This window comes from Primulina eburnea, chromosome 4 (genome assembly GCF_022965805.1).
Source record: "Primulina eburnea isolate SZY01 chromosome 4, ASM2296580v1, whole genome shotgun sequence".
Classification (NCBI taxonomy): Eukaryota; Viridiplantae; Streptophyta; class Magnoliopsida; order Lamiales; family Gesneriaceae; genus Primulina; species Primulina eburnea.
In genome coordinates, this window is record NC_133104.1 from 39,333,918 (window position 1) to 39,353,152 (window position 19,235).

The 19,235-nt window shown below is 32.7% G+C and overlaps 2 protein-coding genes across 2 annotated transcripts; both read right to left on the bottom strand.

Moving 5' to 3' along the window:
* Positions 1 to 10,819: 10,819 nt before the first annotated feature.
* Positions 10,820 to 11,777, bottom strand: LOC140828815 (protein P21-like). Its single transcript, XM_073191644.1, has one exon. The coding sequence runs from the start codon at positions 11,711 to 11,713 to the stop codon at positions 11,033 to 11,035; it is 681 nt and encodes a 226-aa protein (XP_073047745.1). The 5' UTR covers positions 11,714 to 11,777; the 3' UTR covers positions 10,820 to 11,032.
* Positions 11,778 to 13,657: 1,880 nt separating this feature from the next.
* LOC140828816 (thaumatin-like protein) lies at positions 13,658 to 14,501 on the bottom strand. The gene has a single exon (XM_073191645.1). It carries the CDS (start codon positions 14,467 to 14,469, stop codon positions 13,774 to 13,776), a length of 696 nt encoding a protein of 231 aa, XP_073047746.1. The 5' UTR covers positions 14,470 to 14,501; the 3' UTR covers positions 13,658 to 13,773.
* Positions 14,502 to 19,235: the final 4,734 nt, after the last annotated feature.

Genomic DNA, 19,235 nt, shown 5'->3' on the forward strand with positions numbered 1-19,235 from the left:
GTAGATTGCGCATCCCAATATTATATATATGCTTTCTGAATATTGACGTAGGAAGTGCCTTTGTGAAGAGATCTGATGAGTTATCACTTGATTGAATGTGACGAACATCAATACATTTATTCTTCTCTAGCTCCTTGGTGTATGCGAAGAACTTAGGAGGAATATGTTTAGTTCTGTCGCTTTTTATGTATCCTTCTTTCATTTGAGCAACACATGCAGCATTATCTTCATATAGTATCACAGGCTTCTCGTCGAATGATAATCCGCATGAGATTTGGATACGTTGGGTCATTGATTTTAACCACACACATTCACGACTTGCTTCATGTAGTGCAATAATCTCGGCATGATTTGATGAAGTTGTTACGAGCGTTTGTTTCTGTGAACGCCAAGAAATTGCAGTGCCTCCACGAGTAAGAACATATCCAGTTTGGGAACGTGTCTTGTGTGGATCAGATAAGTATCCAGCATCGGCATAACCAATTATACTTGGATTAGCATCTTTTGAATACAAAAGTCCCAAGTCTGTCGTTCCTCGTAGATAACGGAATATATGTTTAATTCCGTTCCAGTGTCTCTTTGTTGGATATGTGCTAAATCTTGCCAACAAATTTACGGCAAAAGATATATCAGACCTTGTACAATTTGATACATAAGGGCACCGATAGCACTTATATATGGTACTTCTGGACTAAGAATATCTTCATCTTCTTCACATAGTCGGAATGGATCCTTTTCTATGTTTAATGATCTAACAACCATTGAAGTACTTAAATGATTTGATTTATCCATATTAAAACGTTTAAGGATCTTTTCTGTATAATTTGTCTGGTGAACAAACATTCCACATTCTTTTTGTTCAATTTGTAAACCCAGACAATACTTGGTTTTTCCAAGATCCTTCATTTCAAATTCTTCCTTCAAGTATGACACAACTTCTTGAATTTCCTTATTCGTTCCAATAATGTTTAAATCATCAACATATACAGCAATAATTACGCATCCGGATGTTGTTTTCTTAATGAAAACACAAGGTCATATTGAATTATTTACATATCTTTTTTTTCATCAAGTGATAACTTAGTCGATTGTACCACATTCGACCGGATTGCTTTAACCCATATAATGATCTTTGTAATTTCACAGAATAACATTCTCTGGGTTTTGAACTTTGTGCTTCAGACATCTTAAATCCTTCAGGGATTTTCATATATATATTACTATCAAGTGATCCATATAAGTAAGCTGTAACAACATCCATAAGACGCATTTCTAAATTTTCAAATACTGCCAAGCTAATCAAATACCGAAACGTAATTGCATCCATCACGGGAGAATACGTTTCTTCATAATCAATTCCAGCTCTTTGAGAAAAACCTTGTGTAACAAGTCGAGCTTTATATCTTACTATTTCATTTTTCTCATTTCTCTTTCAAATAAAAACCCATTTGTATCCAACAGGTTTTACACCTTCAGGTGTAAGGACTATAGGTCCAAAAACATTACGTTTATTTAGCGAATCCAATTCAACCTGGATGACTTCTTTCCATTTTATCCAATCATGTCGATTTTTACATTCACCAAAAGATTTTGGTTCATGATCTTCATTATCATTTATGATGTCGATTGCCACATTATAAGAAAATATATCGTCGATTTCTTCTATATCTTTTCGGTTCCATATTTTTCCAGTATTAATATAATTGATAGAGATTTCATGATTCTCGTCAGTTTGTGGTTCTGACAGAACATTTTCATCATCATGTGTTTCTTCAGGAACACCATTCTCTATTTTGTGATCATCATTCTCTATTTTGTGATCATCGTGTTTCTCTATGAATTTTCTTTTTCGAAGATTTTTATCCTTGGAACCGACTAGCCTTCCACCCTTCAGGAGTTTTACGACATCATGACTTTGTTCAATTTGTTTCTTTGGAATTACAATTCGAGCAGGAGCATTTACAGCATGTATATATGATTTAGTTACCCATTTTGCATCTGTAAATGCATCTGGTATTTGATTTGCTATTCTTTGCAAGTGCACAATTTGTTGTACATCTTTTTCACATTGTTGTGTTCTTGGATCCAGATGTTACAATGATGATACATACCATGTAATTTCTTTTTCGGTATGTTTCTGTTCTCCCCCTAACATTGGGAAGATTTCCTCATTAAAATGACAATCAGCAAAACGTGCTGTGAACACGTCGCCTGTCTGAGGTTTAAGATATCGAATGATTGATGGACTATCATAACCGATATAAATTCCAACCTTTCTTTGAGGTCCCATTTTCTTTCGTTGTGGTGGTGCAATAGGCACATACACCATACATCCAAAAATTCTCAAATGAGAAATGTCTGGTTCTTTACCAAATGCAAGCTGCAATGGGGAGTATTTATGATATGCACTTGGTCTGATGCGAATTAATGAAGCAGCATGTAAAATTGCATGTCCCCATATAGAAATAGGGAGCTTTGTTTTCATAATCATTGGTCTAGCAATCATTTGCAGACGTTTAATCAATGATTCAGCCAATCCATTCTGTGTATGTACATGAGCAATAGGATGCTCAACAATGATTCCCATAGACATACAATAATCATTGAAAGTCTGGGAAGTAAATTCACCAGCATTATCAAGTCTAATTTTCTTGATTGTATAATCGGGAAATTGATTCCTCAATTTTATTATTTGAGCAAGTAATCTTGCAAATGCAACATTTCGAGTTGACAATAAACATACATTTGACCATCTGCTGGAGGCAACAATCAATACCATAAAGTATCTGAATGGTCCACATGGTGGATGGATTGGTCCACAAATATCACCCTGAATACGTTCAAGAAACATTGGTGATTCAGTTTGGATTTTGACTGGTGATGGTCTTATAATAAGTTTTTCAAGAGAACATGTTTTACATTGAAACTTATTATTCTGAAAGATCTTCTGGTTTTTCAGTGGATGACCATGTGTATTTTCTATGATTCTTCGCATCATTGTTGAACCAGGATGTCCCAATCGGTCATGCCAATTTGTTAACATTGAAGAATTATCAACTACCATGTTTGATTCAATGAGACTTATATGTGTATAATGCAATCCAGTAGGGAGCATTGGTAGTTTTTCAATTACATATTTCTTTCCTGATTTATATGTGATAAGACACATATATTTCTCATTCCCTTCATTCATTGTTTGAGTATCAAACCCATGGGAATATATATCATTAAAACTCAACAAATTTCTTTTCGATTGTGGTGAATATAAAGCATCATTGATAAAAAAAATTGTACCATTAGGTAACAAAAATTGTGCTTTACCACATCCTTTAATCAAGTCTACAGGACCTGATATTGTATTCACCGTTGTTTTTGTTGGTTTTAGTTCCAGGAAATATCTTTTATCTCGGAGGATAGTGTGCGTTGTACCACTATCGGGTATGCAAACTTCAGCTTTGCTCATAGCATTTTCCATATTTGAACTTCAAAAAAATATGCAATGAAATAAAATTACTGACAATACATATATAAATATAACACATATCATAATTGTACAATAAAACATTATTATATGAATACATGAAAAACAAATTATTGTACATTTATATTCTACCACTATATTGTTCATTTTCAGAAAAATCATTTAAAAAATCTGCAGCATCAAAATTGTTCATTTCTATCCCACCAATATGTTGATCATTTCCAGAGAAATCATTCATAAAATCACCAGCATCAAAATGAGTTGAATCACTCAAACGGTCACTGCGTTCAGTGAAGTTGGACTCCTTTTCTTTCCCCTTTAATGATTCTTTATAAAGTTTGCAAAGATGCTCAGGGGCTCGACAAATACGGGACCAATGTCCTGGAGTACCACATCTGAAACAAGAACTTTCATATCTTTTTGAGTGATTCTCATTAACACTTGTATTCTCATGATGCCTTTTCGGTGGATGGTTTGGGACGCTCTTTTGAGATGAGTTATAAAAATAACTATCTCTATTGTTTTCAAAACCACGGCCTCGACCACGACCACTACCAATTCCACGTCCACGTCCACGTCCACGACCTCGACCTCGACCTCGACCAAAATCTTGTCTTTGAATTTGATTTTGGTTTCGAGGTTTAAATTCATTTTTACTTACAGTATTTACTTCTGGAAATGCTGTTGATCCAGTGGGTCGGGACTGATGATTTCTCATTAATAGCTCGTTGTTCTTTTCCGCCACAAGAAGACATGCGATGAGTTCAGAATATCTCGCGAATCCACGTACTCTATATTGTTGCTGTAGAGTAATATTTGATGCATGAAACGTGGAAAATGTTTTTTCAAGCATATCAGATTCTGTGACCTCATGTACACAAAATTTTAGCTGCGAGATTATTCGATACATCGCTGAATTATAATCACTGACTTTCTTAAAATCTTGGAATCTTAACATATTCCATTCATCAAGGGCGGTCGGAAGTATAACTTCCCTTATATGTTCAAATCTTTCTTTCAATCCTTTCCACAGAGCCATGTGATCTTTTTCGATGAGATATTCACATTTTAATCCTTCATCGAGATGTCGATGTAAAAATATTATAGCTTTTGCTTTTTCTTGTGACGAAGATATATCATTTTCTTTAATGGTCTCGCTTAGACCCAATGAATCAAGATGCATTTCTACAGCTAGGGTCCATGGCATATAATTCTTTCCCGTGATGTCGAGCGCAACAAATTCGAGCTTTGTTAAATTTGACATGGTGGTACTAAAAAAAATTACGACACATTTTATTAGTTAATAAATATTGCAATACAAAGTAACGGATAAACAACAAGTACAATAAGAAAACGCACGAGGAGGATATTCTCCGATAAATACAAGACTCGTGAGTATGATAACCAAAATAATTAAAAATATCCTTGAGAAAGCCATCTTCTTTTTTTTCGAAAAATTTGATGAAAAATAATTTTTAGAGAAGAAGAGAAAGTTGGAGTGATTGAATGTGTTTGTGAGATGATATTTATAGGGCAAAAACTAGCCGTTTGTTGCCGTTTATGACCGTTGGTGTACAAAAAATAAATGTATGTATTTGTATAATTTTATGGTAATAATATGATGTATATAATATTAGACATGTTTAAATAATTATGTATATCATATCACATTATTATAATGAAGTGTCATAATTTATTTTGTTTAAAAATCTTACAGGCTTTTATACTTGTAATATCCCTTACCGGGAGTGTGGGATATCGTCTTAACATCCTCCCAGGATTTATAACAAGTTTTTGAAAAATTTATTTTTATTATTAATAATAACATTATATTAGATATTAAATATATACACAATAAATAAATAACAGTAAAATAAAAATTATTACTTTTGTTACATTTTTCTTCTGTTCGGAGTTTGGAAAAGTATGAAAGACTTTTAGAGCTTCGTGCTGATAACGTGTTGTGAAAAAGTAAAAATTTATGGTAAAAAGTAAAAATCTCAAACTCTCAAAATGTACCAAACTACACACTTTATAATATTTTTCTCTCTACTCAATTGTGATTTTCTTCACAAATGAGAGATCTATTTATAGAAAATCTTTACAAATAATCCAAAAATAAAATACATCATTACCTATATCATCACACACTAATTTTCAATATTTACAACTCTTATTTTCAACATTCAAATATTCAATACATACATTTTAAATATATTTTTCAACAAATATATCGTTTTTTCCTAAAAATATCTCTAGGTTTATGGACTCTATATAAATTTAGACTAGCTTTCGTGCACACATGGAAAGATCCACTACTCGTTTTTCTTAAAAAGTAATAAAAATATTTCTTTTCTTTTTCTTTTACTTCGGCCGAAAATATATACATATATATACGTGTATTAAGTTCAAAACACAAATCGTCATTCATTCCCCAAACCTAACTTTAGAGATATTTCAAAATAAAACTAACTCTAACAACCTCTCAAAAACTTCTCAAAAGCGTCATAAAATCTTTAACGTAAACGTAAATAATAAATTTAACTTAAATTAGGAAAACTAGCGCTGGTCCTCGGGTTATGTGCACCTTCAGTCCAACAAGATCAACCATCAAGTCCCTCAACAACATCATGCTCAACTGCATTGATCACACCTAGTGAGTCTATTGACTCAACAAACTTTAACCATGATAACAAGTAATACATATACAATCGCATGCAACAGTGAAGATACTTTTACTTAAAATACTTTTCATGAACACACATAAACTTAAACAATTTTCTTTTCATGATATTCATTTCCTTTTTCATCATATACGTATATGTTTTCCTTTATGTTGAATTTAGATTGTTAAATGTGACTTTCGTATCAGCTGAAGGTCGATGGAACCATCTACGTGTAACCACAGTACTCGGCGACAGGGACATCAGCTACACTCTCAGCCGTCAATTGAGCATTGGCCTTACACATCATCATATAATCGTATCACCATATTGGTAACAATCACTTCACCTCCTTCAACTTTTCGTATTTTCATCACTTATAAAAATTCAAACACATAATAATCAATTTTCTTTTAAACCAACCATGCAACATATCTTTTAGCATTAATGTTTTATCCTAAAATTTCATAAACATTTAAAATAAATATTTTAGCATATATTGAAGCATTCAGGGCACTGTCAAGACGTCTAACCATTTTTTGTGTAAAATGACCATTTTAGCCGTAGAATTAGAATTTTTCGATTTTGACTTTTCTTACTTTTATTGACTCTATGTGAGAACCCGAGTTTCCAGCATTTCAGCAGCAATGCAAAATTCCAGCAGAAGCTAATATTTCAGAAGCTGGTATTTTTCCAGCAGATTGACATCCAGCAGCAGACAACAAATAAAATCCAGCAGCCGCAGCACAAAATTCCAGCAGACAGTTACTAATTCAGTCCATGACTTGTAACTGAAGCATTTAACACGGAATGAAGATTATTAATGACAGATTATGACCATTAATTGGGAGGCTAACAGTCAGAATTGTGCCTATATATAACACCCTCGAACCTCTGAATTGGTGTTACACAAATCTTGAGTTATCGCTTGAATATTTGAGATAAGAGAGTGCTTATTTTCGGGCAGTAGAATCCAGTAGCGAGGCAAGCAGATTTCCAGACTTAAACCGAAATTCTAGCAAATTACGGTAAGTGTGCTTATATATAAATATCTTGAAATCCGTTTGATAATTCTGTTTTAAAGTTCAGTTCTGTATGTTTGATTTCTGATATATGATTTTGAAGCACTGAAACTCCCTAGTGAACTAATGGTAGGAATATATATTCTGAACATTTCTGAATTCTGATTCTGATTCTGATTCTGGCCTCACCCCTTAGATGAGAGAACATATAGGGGACTGATATCAGTTTAGCCATGAAATTCACTAACGTGCTCAATGCTTACTAATTCTGATTTCTGTTCTGAAAAGATGAGTTTCTGTATATTATTGTATTACTGTTTCTGTTGAAAATGATTTCGAAACTGGGAGTTATTTCCGCCTCTGCTTACTGAGTGACAATCATATCACTCACCCACCAAACTCATCTAAAATAAGAACGAGGAAGAAATATTAGAAGAAGAAGAGCAGATCCAGTTCTGGGACTGGTGAAGAAGACTATTGTTCTCAGTTTATGTTTATATTAATTACGCTGCATCTGTTCAGACACTGTTACGTCAAGTTTTACATTTCCGCTGTAAAATATTAGTATTCGAGTTATCACAGACAATTGATTTATTTCGTATTATGAATAAAAAGACGGGTTTCTGAATTCTGTACTTCTGAGGCTTGTTGTTTTCGAATGTGAATTTGAGAGCAACGCCGGTGTCAACCAACCCCCGTCCCGGGGTGTGACATTGAAGTGGTATCAGAGCGAAACCGGGTTTCATAATCTGGGGAGGAGGAACTAGAAATAATAAGTTCTTATAGACTTCTGAAAATAAGTTCTGAAAGTTACTGAAATTACGCTACTGTAATAAACTACTGAAATGATAGACTAATTACGTACAGTTAGAAAAATCAGTAGGGGAACAAATCAGAATACAGTAGCATGTCTAAAAAAAAATATTCAGTAGACCCAAAACCAGTAGCCCGAAACCATAACCAGTAGACGAAATCAGTAGATCTGAATGCAAATGACTGTGTCAATAGACTTGGAATGCAGCAGACTGGTTCTAACAGTGCTAGAAAGCAGCAGACAATGCTGAAAAAGTAGCAGACTGATTGCAGTAGCATCAGAATTGCAGTAGATAGTGTATTCCAGCAAGTGCATGCAGTATCAGTGCCTACACTGAAACTTTTAGTTAGGACTTATCACTGCCTACACTGAAACTTTTAGTATCACTTCAAATCAATACAAACTCGAACTATACATTGAACCTTCAATCTGGACAAATACAAATCACAAATCTTTTAACAAATAGTTTGAGCGGCTAGATTTGGCAACGTAATATAAAATTATCTTGATTGATCAAATAAATAAAGTAGGTGTGTGCTAAAGTAAGTAGCTAGATATTGTAAGAATAAGAGTACTCAAAATCTTGTGAATGACATATTAGGAAAGGTACAGAGAGCTTGGTCCACTTCTTTAATCTTCAATATGTTTATATATATTTGAATCTCTTCTATGGTCAAATCTTTATCAACGATTACTTGTGCTATCAATGACATAAATGAAAGTTGTCTTTTGTATTATTTATTTTTATAGTACTTCGTAAGTAATGCACATCTCCATGTATTCAAAGAAAACAATTAACGACGTTCGAAAAGTTGAAATTTTAGTTATTTGCTAGAAATTTTATTTATTTATAATGAAAGTACTTTATGTAGTACTAGACAAATCAGCCCCATAATAGCTCCACGTAGAAATATTGTTACGCCCCGAAACTCAAGATTGACAATGACGTTGTTTAACAATCACATAATCGAAAACAACCAGTCTCGTAGCATAGTATAAACCACAACCATTTTATATCATAATTCAAAAGAAATAACATTGTCTTTACAAGCCAATAACCAAAAAACAACATAATCTAATGTCAAAACATTAGAACTGAATAATAAAAACTTTGTTTGATTTTGTTTATTTGATACTGATATTCTTCTATTTAACTCATATGACAAAAATAAAGTTTAAATTATACACATTAAATATACATAAACAAAAATAATGATAAACAACAAACATTTTCCCTAATATTTTTAAATATTGAGGGTCACTTTGTTTGATTTTTCTTTTTTATGAGATAAATTTTATTTTGAAAAATATGAGCTTAATTCTCACGACATGTTCCACTAAAGATAAAATAAATCATATTCGATAGATTTAGTTGTTTAAGAAAAAAAAGACCAAAACAAAAAAAAAAATACAAGTTATTATATAAAAACTAAAATTTGACAAGTTATTTGATTAAAATCAAAGCATGTAAATTTACATGACTAAAATAGTAATTTTTCTTTTAAATATAATTTGACTAGACGTAATTCTTTTGCCTATTTTTCTTTAAGCTATGTCTAGAAATTTATCGAAGGACAATAGATAACCTTGGACTGAGGACTTGAATATAACGAGGAAAACAAAATAGCATTGAATTTTATTAGATGACGTATTACGCGATGGCGTCAAGTGGTGTGAATATTTATTATCGCTCAAACTTGCATATATCTATCTATATTATATCATAGGGTTATAAATTACATCATAGTTCTAATGTGTCATCGAGAAATATCGAAAACACTTACATTCGAACCCAAAAATACTGACGTAATATTTAGAAATATTATAGCGATCGAGCAGTAAAAATAGAAAACTGTAGAGATATATACTTTCTTCCCATCTCCCACCCAAATTTTTATTTAAAAATTTGATATGTAGTTTGGCCATCTCCCACCCAAATTGTTGTTGGATCTTTGCTCCAACCCACCACTATTTTCGGCACTAGGTTTGGTACAATAGGGTAAATTTTTTTTAATTTTTTAATTATCTTTATTTGTTATAATGATTAATTATAATGTGTGTTGATTTTAAGTTTCAATAATCTGATTATATTATTTCAATAAAATTGTAAATATTTTTTAAAAAAAGTTCTATAAATAATTATATGATTTATTCGGGTATAAGATCATAGTTAATTAATAAAAATTATAAAAATATATATACAAAGAAGTTTACCAAATTTAATTTATTATATTAAATCACATAATAAGTTTAATTATTTAAATCAATAAAAATTTTAAAAAAATAAATGTTGTGTTTAAAAATATTTTGTGGAATAAAATAATAAAGAATATCTCGAAAATATTTCTTTAGTATATAGAGTTCAGAATTTATGGATCGAAGATGTGTTTTGTATTTAGTGCAACGATTTTGAAACTAGTGTTATACTAGATAGAGTAATGGTTGTTAATTGGCCACATTCCCTCACCTTCCATCCATAGATCCATCTATTTTGTATGGCCGTGAAATTTTATCAGAACCGAAATTCAATCAAGCTGAGTTTTTCAGCGGTTGATTCGAATATTTGCCGATATTATATTTTTATTAAAAAAACAGAAATATATGCAACTTCTAAATATAACTGAAACTATATTGTAAAATATGGTTATATGGGCTATGTTTAGGTTAGTTTATATAATATATTCATTCTAAAAGATACAAAATCATTGAATTAATGTTCATGAAATATCTTATTTCATTTTTTTATGCAAAATTAATATAACTAAGTTGAAAATATTTTTATTCGAAGAATTTATCTGTTACGTTTGGTTGCGGAAAACTTGTTTAAACAAACTACATCATATGACTTTTCCTTTAATTTATATTTATTCAACTCATTCAAAGATTACAAATGTAAGCTTGAAAGTTACAAAGAAACATGCAGTTCGATCATATATTTCCTGTGGACATTTATTGTGTTTACATATTTGTAAAGTTTTGAAAATGCGAAGATTTATTAATTTATTGGAGTCCTCATACTTTATTTGTCACTATGTTGAAAATAGTGTGGCGATCAAGGGCAAAAGACCACTCTGTAGTTGGTTCCTCCAGGGCAAGTAAAAGTGCTGCTTGCATCATCCTTAGGATAACTGTAAGCATCAGGACACTTACCCTTGAAATACCTCGAGTAATCCGTTGGGCTGCAGCTCCCCGAATTGCAACAGTACTCGTCCGTTTTGAACACAGTGCATGGATTGTTACATCCTCCTGGTGCCCGCAGCACGGCTGGACATTGTCCGTTGACGTCTGCGGTGCATCTGGGGCCTCTGGTGCAGCCTCCTGACGTAGGAATGAATTCCAACGGAACGTTGAATCCGTCGACGAGAGAGATGTCGAAGAAATCCAGGTTGTTGAATTGGTTGAGGGCGTATTCTGCTAGGGTGTTCGGGGGAGCACCGTAAGCTTGGCATTGTAGGAGCCCGCCACAGTCGCCGGTTTGGCAATTGCCTCTACCGGCTCCATCGAAGGAGCAACCGGTACGTCCCCAGATTCGGGCTCCCGCGGTGCCAGCTGCGACGTTTATGGTCCACGTTTGGCCATTGTTGAGCTGCCTGCCACCACCAGGAACGGCCGCCGCCCATACGGTGTAGGGGCAGTTGTTTCGGATATCGAACGTGGCTGCGTTCGCGTGGTTCAAGGAAAGGGCGATGAGAAGGAAGCTAATGCAAAAGGAGAAAGAGTTCAAGGATCCCATGTTTGGGAATCAGAATTAGCTCAAGTTTTTGCTATTTATTTACTGTTATATTTTTGTGAACAAATCGTTGGGTATTTATAGGTGAAAGTGTTCGGGTTAATCGTTTTTATTACATTGATTAATCGGACTAGGACATGTGGAATTTTTGAATAGTTCGATGACTAATTAGTACTTAGATTAACTGAATTGGGAGTGGCGGTCTTCAATTTGTGCTCTTAGTTTCCAAAATCCGACCGGTACTATACTTTTCAAAGTTTGGCATTATCAATCAAATTAACTAATAATAGTGGTATACTTTTCTTTCTGTGATTTTTTCTCCAGAGGAATTTTGCCTTTGTATAAGATCATGCTATCACTTCGATAGATTAAGTTGAGTGAAGCAACTAATAATCTTTATGGGGTTTTTTTTTAAAAAAATTGAATTTTGGCTTTGAATAAGATCTTGTTATTCACTTTTTTAACTACTAAATCCATTGAATATGATTTATTTGACACTGATTTTTCTTTTACATTATACATATGGCAAAAAACAAGCTCATATTACTCACATTTAAAGTCATTTCATAAAAAATAAAGAAACAAATAAAAATAAAACAACCTCAATACTTCAAAATGGGAGCAAAAAAGTTTTCATTGGACATTATTTTTGTGTACGTAATTAATGTGTGTAATATAAATTTAATTCTTGTCAATGAACCACTTAGAATAATATTAGTGTCAAAAATGATATTTAGCGAATTTGGTGGTTTCTGGCAAAAAAAACTAAAACAAAAAAAATCTATGTTATTGGATGAAAACTAAATTGTAGTAAGTTAAATGACTAAAATCCAAAACAAATCAATTTAAAGTACTATAATTGCAATTTTCCCTTATTGAAAAAAAGCACAAGTGTTTTTGGCATTTGGATAAATGTAAAAAATTGCTTTTATTTTATTTTTAAATAGAAGGGCAAAAATTATTACTTCTAAAAAAATATTGTTTTAAATGTTTTTTTCAAAAGCAGTTTTTATAATCAATTACTCTAATTTTTTTAAAAAAAAAAACAAAATTGCTTTAACCCATTAACTTCTTTAATCAAACTCGATTTAGTTCAACAAATTTTTTTCTTTTTCAATTTTAGTCACTAATTACATTATCAAAACAAAAATTATTACCAACTTCTAGAATATATACCAAGTTTTATCATTTTCCCAAAAAACAGATATGCCAATATTTAAAACCCAGAACGCCACTATTTTTAAAATTCAATATCCATCGTTATTTAATGCCACACGCAGCGTCGTCTATGAAAAGCCGTTGATATTCGAGAAGGCAAATGAAATATTTTATTCTTTTCACATATGGAAATTGAGTTATCCCTGAATTCGAAAAACAGAAACATTAGTCATTTTAGATCGGGGACCAAAATGTAATTAAAGTAAAATCATGATTAGAATTTAGAACGAAGAATTATTGACCTTGTTTATGCACATTTTCTAAGACTTCATACTATTTCAAATTTATCTTAAGGGAAAAGTTTGAAAAATATACACTTTGATTTCATGAGAATTTCTTTCAAAGCATCATATCCAATTTAACTTTATTAGTTAGGGCTAGTGTGTCGTATGAACTCAATCATATGAAGTCACGTCAAGTTGTTTCAGGTAGCTGTATCCGATATGGAGCCGACCGTCGGTCGAGTATAGCTTGCCAAATAGTATGTATCGGCGTTAGGAATCATAAACAGGAGCTGCCGCCAAGACGGGTCTCGCGGACCGCCTTCGTGTAGTCTCATTATGAGGTGATCTCGATCCTCATATACGGCAATATCAAGTATCAGACAACCTTAATTAGGAATGATTTGATTCGAAACATGAATACAAGGAAAGAAATTTTAAAGTATGTCGGTTGCTCTTGATTAAATTTTCTTTTATTGCCAAATCTATACCTTTCAAACACAAGGAAAGACAATATATATCTTCGTTTCGTAAATAGGCAGCCTTTATTGATTACAAATTCTCAAGATTCCTTGAGTCCCCAGACTTATTACAAGACAATTAAGGCAGGCTTAAAATGAAGGATCAAATTGACGAAGGGCAAAACACGACCCTATAGTTGGTTCCTCCAGGGCAAGTAAGTGTACTGGTTCCACCATCCCTCGGGTAACTGTAGGCATCGGGACACTTATCACTAAATAACCTCAAGTAGCCAGTGGGAATGCATGGACCCGAATAGCAACAATATTGGTTCGTCCCGAACACCGTGCAGGGATGGTTACACCCTCCCGGCACACGCAACTCATTCGGGCACTCTCCATTGATGTCCCCGGTGCATCTAACACCTCGAGTACCACTGCAAGTTTCTGAGTTCGGACTAAGTCCCATCGGTACGTTGAAACCATCGATTAAAGATAAGTCGAAAAGGTCCATGTTATTGAATTGATTAAGGGAGAACTCGGCTAAGGTGTTGGGAGGTGTTCCATACCCTTGGCATTGCAGGAGCCCTGTGCAGTCACCAGTCTGGCATTTACCTCGACCGGCTCCATCAAAAGAGCAACCGGTTCGGGCCCATATACGGTACACTCCTGTAGTTCCATTTCCGACATCTAGGGTCCATGTTTGGCCACGGTCGAGCTGCCTGCCACCACCAGGCACGGCTGCAGCCCAGACCGTGAAGGAACAATTGTTTATAATGTCGAATATGGCTGCATTTGTGTAGTCCACGAAAACGGTGATGATTAAATAAATGAACAAGGAGAAGGGTTTCAAGGGTCCCATCGCTTTTCTGCTTTTTACGTGTTAAATTTCTTGAAGAAATGGCGAAGTATTTATAAATTATAGACTGAAATTAGTGGCCAGATTGCAATAATGACGAAGTTAGGTTGATATGATAGAAACAAACGGTTTCAGTTTTGGTCAATAGTTCGTGCCATTACGTATCTAAATACGTAAACATTTCAAGTTTTGCTCCAAGTAAATTGTCTAAACTCATCATGTGTGGAAAACTTGTTCTCTTACACAGGGTCAAGATCAGGCAATCCGCCATAGTAAGAAATGCTTCGGGTAGATCAATCAGACCGGTGGATAATTTAAGAAAGTCAAGTCTAAATTTTTTGGTAATAAATATATTCAACATATTACAAATTTTTTTCTTTTACCTTCTGAACTGTACTATTTCATATATCCATTTATTGCAAAGCAGAGATGGATAAAAATCAAATGCTTGAGAAATTTATTATAAGCTAATTATGGTTTACATATAGTTGGATTAGTCCAAGTAACGACTTGTTGTTTAAAAGAATTACTTGAAAACAATCAACTATAAAATTTTGGCAAAAACTTGTGTGAGATAGTCTCACGGATCGTATTTGTGAGACGGATCTCTTATTTGGATCACTCATGAAAAATGTATTACTTTTTATGCTAACAGTATTACTTTTTATTGTGAATATGTATAAGGTTGACTTGTCTCACATATTATGATCCGTTAGACAGTCTCACATGAGATATACTCTAAAAATTTTACGTCGACGACTTGTTTATTTAAATTATTATTTAATATTTGTACATTTTTAGTTTCTTCATGAAACGTACCTATGGTTGGATTAATACAAACTGTTGTTTTAAAAAATTTAGAATCAATCTGGGCCTGATATTATTAATGAAAAAGATTTATTTTCGTAAGCGTGCAAAATATATTTAATAAAAAAATTTATTTCAACTGGCCTTATACATAGACTGAGCTAAATATATATAACAATTAAACTCATAACCATATTATATTATTTATACGAATATGTTAAGCCCAATGAACATAAAGTCCATAACTATCTATATATACATTAAGTCCGGAAACTAGAAACTCACTCTAAGATACGCCTCTCGAGTAGACTTGTCAAATTAGGTCTGGTCCATCGAGACGGCTCAGCCCGTTATAAAAATTGAGCGAGTCGGATTGATGAAATAGCAGTCGGTTTGGAGGACGGGCCAAATGGGCTGAGGTATTTGGGTCACGGGCCAAGACGGGTCGTGCCTAAATGGATTAGAATTTTATATTTTTAAGTTTTATATAAAAATTAGAATAAGTCTTCTACGCCTCCATCACTCCCTTATCTTATTTCTTTCTTATTTTTCTCTTGGGTCTCGCCTTCATAACTAACTCTGGTAAAATCTGAATATCTGTAAATTTTATTCATGAATCTTAAAGAGAAGAAATTTCTGTAAATTATATTTATGAATCTTAAAATATTTTTTAAGCGTAACAGTTGTTTGTGAACCTAAGAGCGGTTTCGTTTGAATTCCGACGAGTTGCATTGAAATTTTGTTGACCCGACGGAGGTTTGCTAATTATGTGTATTGTTGAACACATAATATTTTCTAAAATTTACAACCGTCTCTTTCCTCGACTTTTTGTTCTCTTCCATGTCTCAATCTTCATGTTTGGTTTAAGCACTTTATTTTTTAGGGATAATTTTATATGTTTTCTTAAATTCTTATTTCAATGTTTTAAGTATTTTATGAAACTATTTGACTGAAATATATTTTTCTTCTATTTTTATTGCAATACTGTTTACAATTTTCTTCTTAAAAAATATAAACGGGTTAGGCGAGCCAAAGTGGGTTAGGATGTGTTGGCCATTTAGAGACCCACTAACTGGATCAGCCCGTTTTGACATATCTACTCTTGAGCCACATTCCATGCACCCACGTTGTAAATCTTCGATCAAAACCAAATGTTTTCGAGTAGGTTTTTTTGAGACGGTGTCACGAATATTTATTCGTGAGATGAGTTGATCATGTTCATATTTACAATAAAAAGTAATATTTTTGACATAAAAAATAATATCTTTTCATATATGACTAAAATAGAATATATATATATCACAAAATTGACCTCTGAGATCATCTTACAAAAGTTTTTGTGAATGTTTTCGTCCACGTGCTTTCGGCTCAAGTGACACATTGCCGAAAGCACCAAATGTGTCAAACAATGAATGACACATGTATCGTATCCAAGACTTCTCCAGCCATTGTAATTGGGAAAAAAAAAACAAAGAAACATTTCCTAATTTAGTTATAGCCAACATATATAGAAATTATTTACTTCAACTTGGTCACTTATATATTTTTATCATCGAAAAACATTATTCACTTAGGAAAAAAAATTTCAAACTCGATTTTTTTAAAAAAATAAATAAATGTAAATACCACATGTGAGCATCATTTAAAGACTACCAAATTTCATGTATATATGGAAAGAATGATTTTCTTTTAATATCAAAATTACTTTTCGTAAATTAATATGGTAAAAACTATAGAAGACAAACGGGTAAGCTCGAATGACAAACGTTCGTTGCTTTAGGTTGGGTATAGGAACAGGCGGTCCCTCGACAATCGGGCAATGTACGTAATTTGGTTTTCTTACAAATAATAAAATTACAATAAATTAATGGAAGAAAACACGGGTTTTTTTTTTAAATAATTTAATTTTAAAAAAATTTTCAAAAATAATTTTAAAAAAAAACATTTTCAAAACTACTGTAATCCGCGCTCACGGCTTGCGTCCGCGCTTCATAAACGCAGACGGTGGTCTGTCAGCAGCATATTATTTTAGCGACGGCATTCATAATACAACCGTCGCTAATTTCCGACGGTTTTACAAACCGTCGCTACACTGTCGCAAATTACCGACAGTTTTAAAAACCGTCGCTAAACCGTCGCTGAAATTGACTTAGCGACTGTTTTTTACCGTCGCTAATTAGCGACAGGTTCTAAACCGTCACTAAATGCATATACAACCGTCGCTAAAAACGCATAATTTCAAAAGAGAATTTGCGCGCTGCGAAAACCTATTTTTGTTGTAGTGAAGACAGAGCAATAAACAGAGCGACGGTTAAAAACCATCGCTGTTTAGCACGGTGTTTAAACCGTCTCTAAATGCGCCTAAAACCGTCGCTAAACGCGCATAATTTCATAAGAGAATTTGCGCGCTGGGAGAAACCCATTTTTGTTGTAGTGAAGACAGAGCAAAAAACAGACAAAAAATTTATTAATAAATAAGACTGTTCATCGGTCGGTTCGATTTTGAATTTGGTAATTCGGATATCAGATTATATATTTTTAAAACCAAAATAAAAAACCAAACCAAACCGACCGATGAACACCTATAGTGCCTAGTGAAGATAAAGAAAAAAACCGACTGATGAACACCCCTATTTATTGATGAATTTTATGTCTGTTTTTTGCTCTGTCTTCACTACAGCAAAAATGGGTTTTCGCAGCGCGCAAATTCTCTTATGAAAATATGCGTTTTTAGCGACGGTTGTTTATGAATATAGTTTTGAAAATGTTTTTTTTTTAAATTATTTTTGAAAATGTTTTTAAAATTAAATTATTTTTAAAAAAAACCCAAGAAAACACTTGCAAAAAATTAAAAAGGAACAAAAAAATTTGCACTAAAATCAACTAAAGGGATTAAAATAAAAGAATGAAATGAACCAAAACATTAATTTAAAAATAAAATAAGACCATTATGCAATTTTTTAGGATGACATTTTCGTAATTTGTTTAATCCTCCAAACTCATACTTAATTGACACAATGATTCTTCAAATATGATAATTGTAGCATCTTCGAAAACGGAGACCGACTAAGAAATGAATTGGAACAAAATTTATCTTTTTTATTTTGAAGAAATCTTCTGTAGACAGAGGACGGTTGAAAATGCTCTAATATTCCAGCTGTATTATAAATATTTAAAAAAATAATGTTGTACAAATCTGGTTTAAGATGAAACTAATATTTATAAACTCTTAACATAGTCTATTCAAATCAATTTTTTTATATAATTATATCTTTTATCAGTGTAAAAAAGGGATTCAAAAATTGATTTCTTTCTCTTGTCATTCATAAATTATATATTAAATGATATAAAAATGATGATAAAATTTGAAAACAATCATTAAATTATATATTATAATACAAAATCTTTAGCTGCTAGACGAAACTGTAGCTGGCTGCTTTTTTTAACATAAAATGTCCTGCGATGGCTGTAGCATTTAGTCTAATATTCTTTGAACATTGTTCTAAAATAGTAAATCCAACAAATAAGTCCAAATTAATTATGTGGGTTGGGAGAAGGATCATGTTGTAATATCCGGGACAACATGCAGTCGACTAATATAACACAAAATAAATAACTTAATAAAAATAACTCAAAGATTATTATACACAAGTGAACACACTCGTGCAATTTCTCTAAACAAAATAACCATTAGAAAATAAATCGAGTTCTCAAAACAAATGCTAGTGAAGAAGCGAAAAACAATATTCTTCAATAAGTCAAGGAAGTAAATTGTATTTTAAAATATCAATAACAAAAATATCCAAAACACAAGAACGCAACTAAGTGTGGTCGAAATTCGGAGAAACAAAACAATTCTTCAAGCAACACATTGAAAGGGTATTGTCTTCTAATGTCTCCAACACCTCACATCAACACAGTGAAATATCGATACTTTGTCTTTGTCAGTTCTTTGGAAAATT

Bases quoted from the DNA above. Each gene is read 5' to 3' on its own strand.
- LOC140828815 (XM_073191644.1), bottom strand. From the start codon at position 11,713: ATGGGATCCTTGAACTCTTTCTCCTTTTGCATTAGCTTCCTTCTCATC.
- LOC140828816 (XM_073191645.1), bottom strand. From the start codon at position 14,469: ATGGGACCCTTGAAACCCTTCTCCTTGTTCATTTATTTAATCATCACC.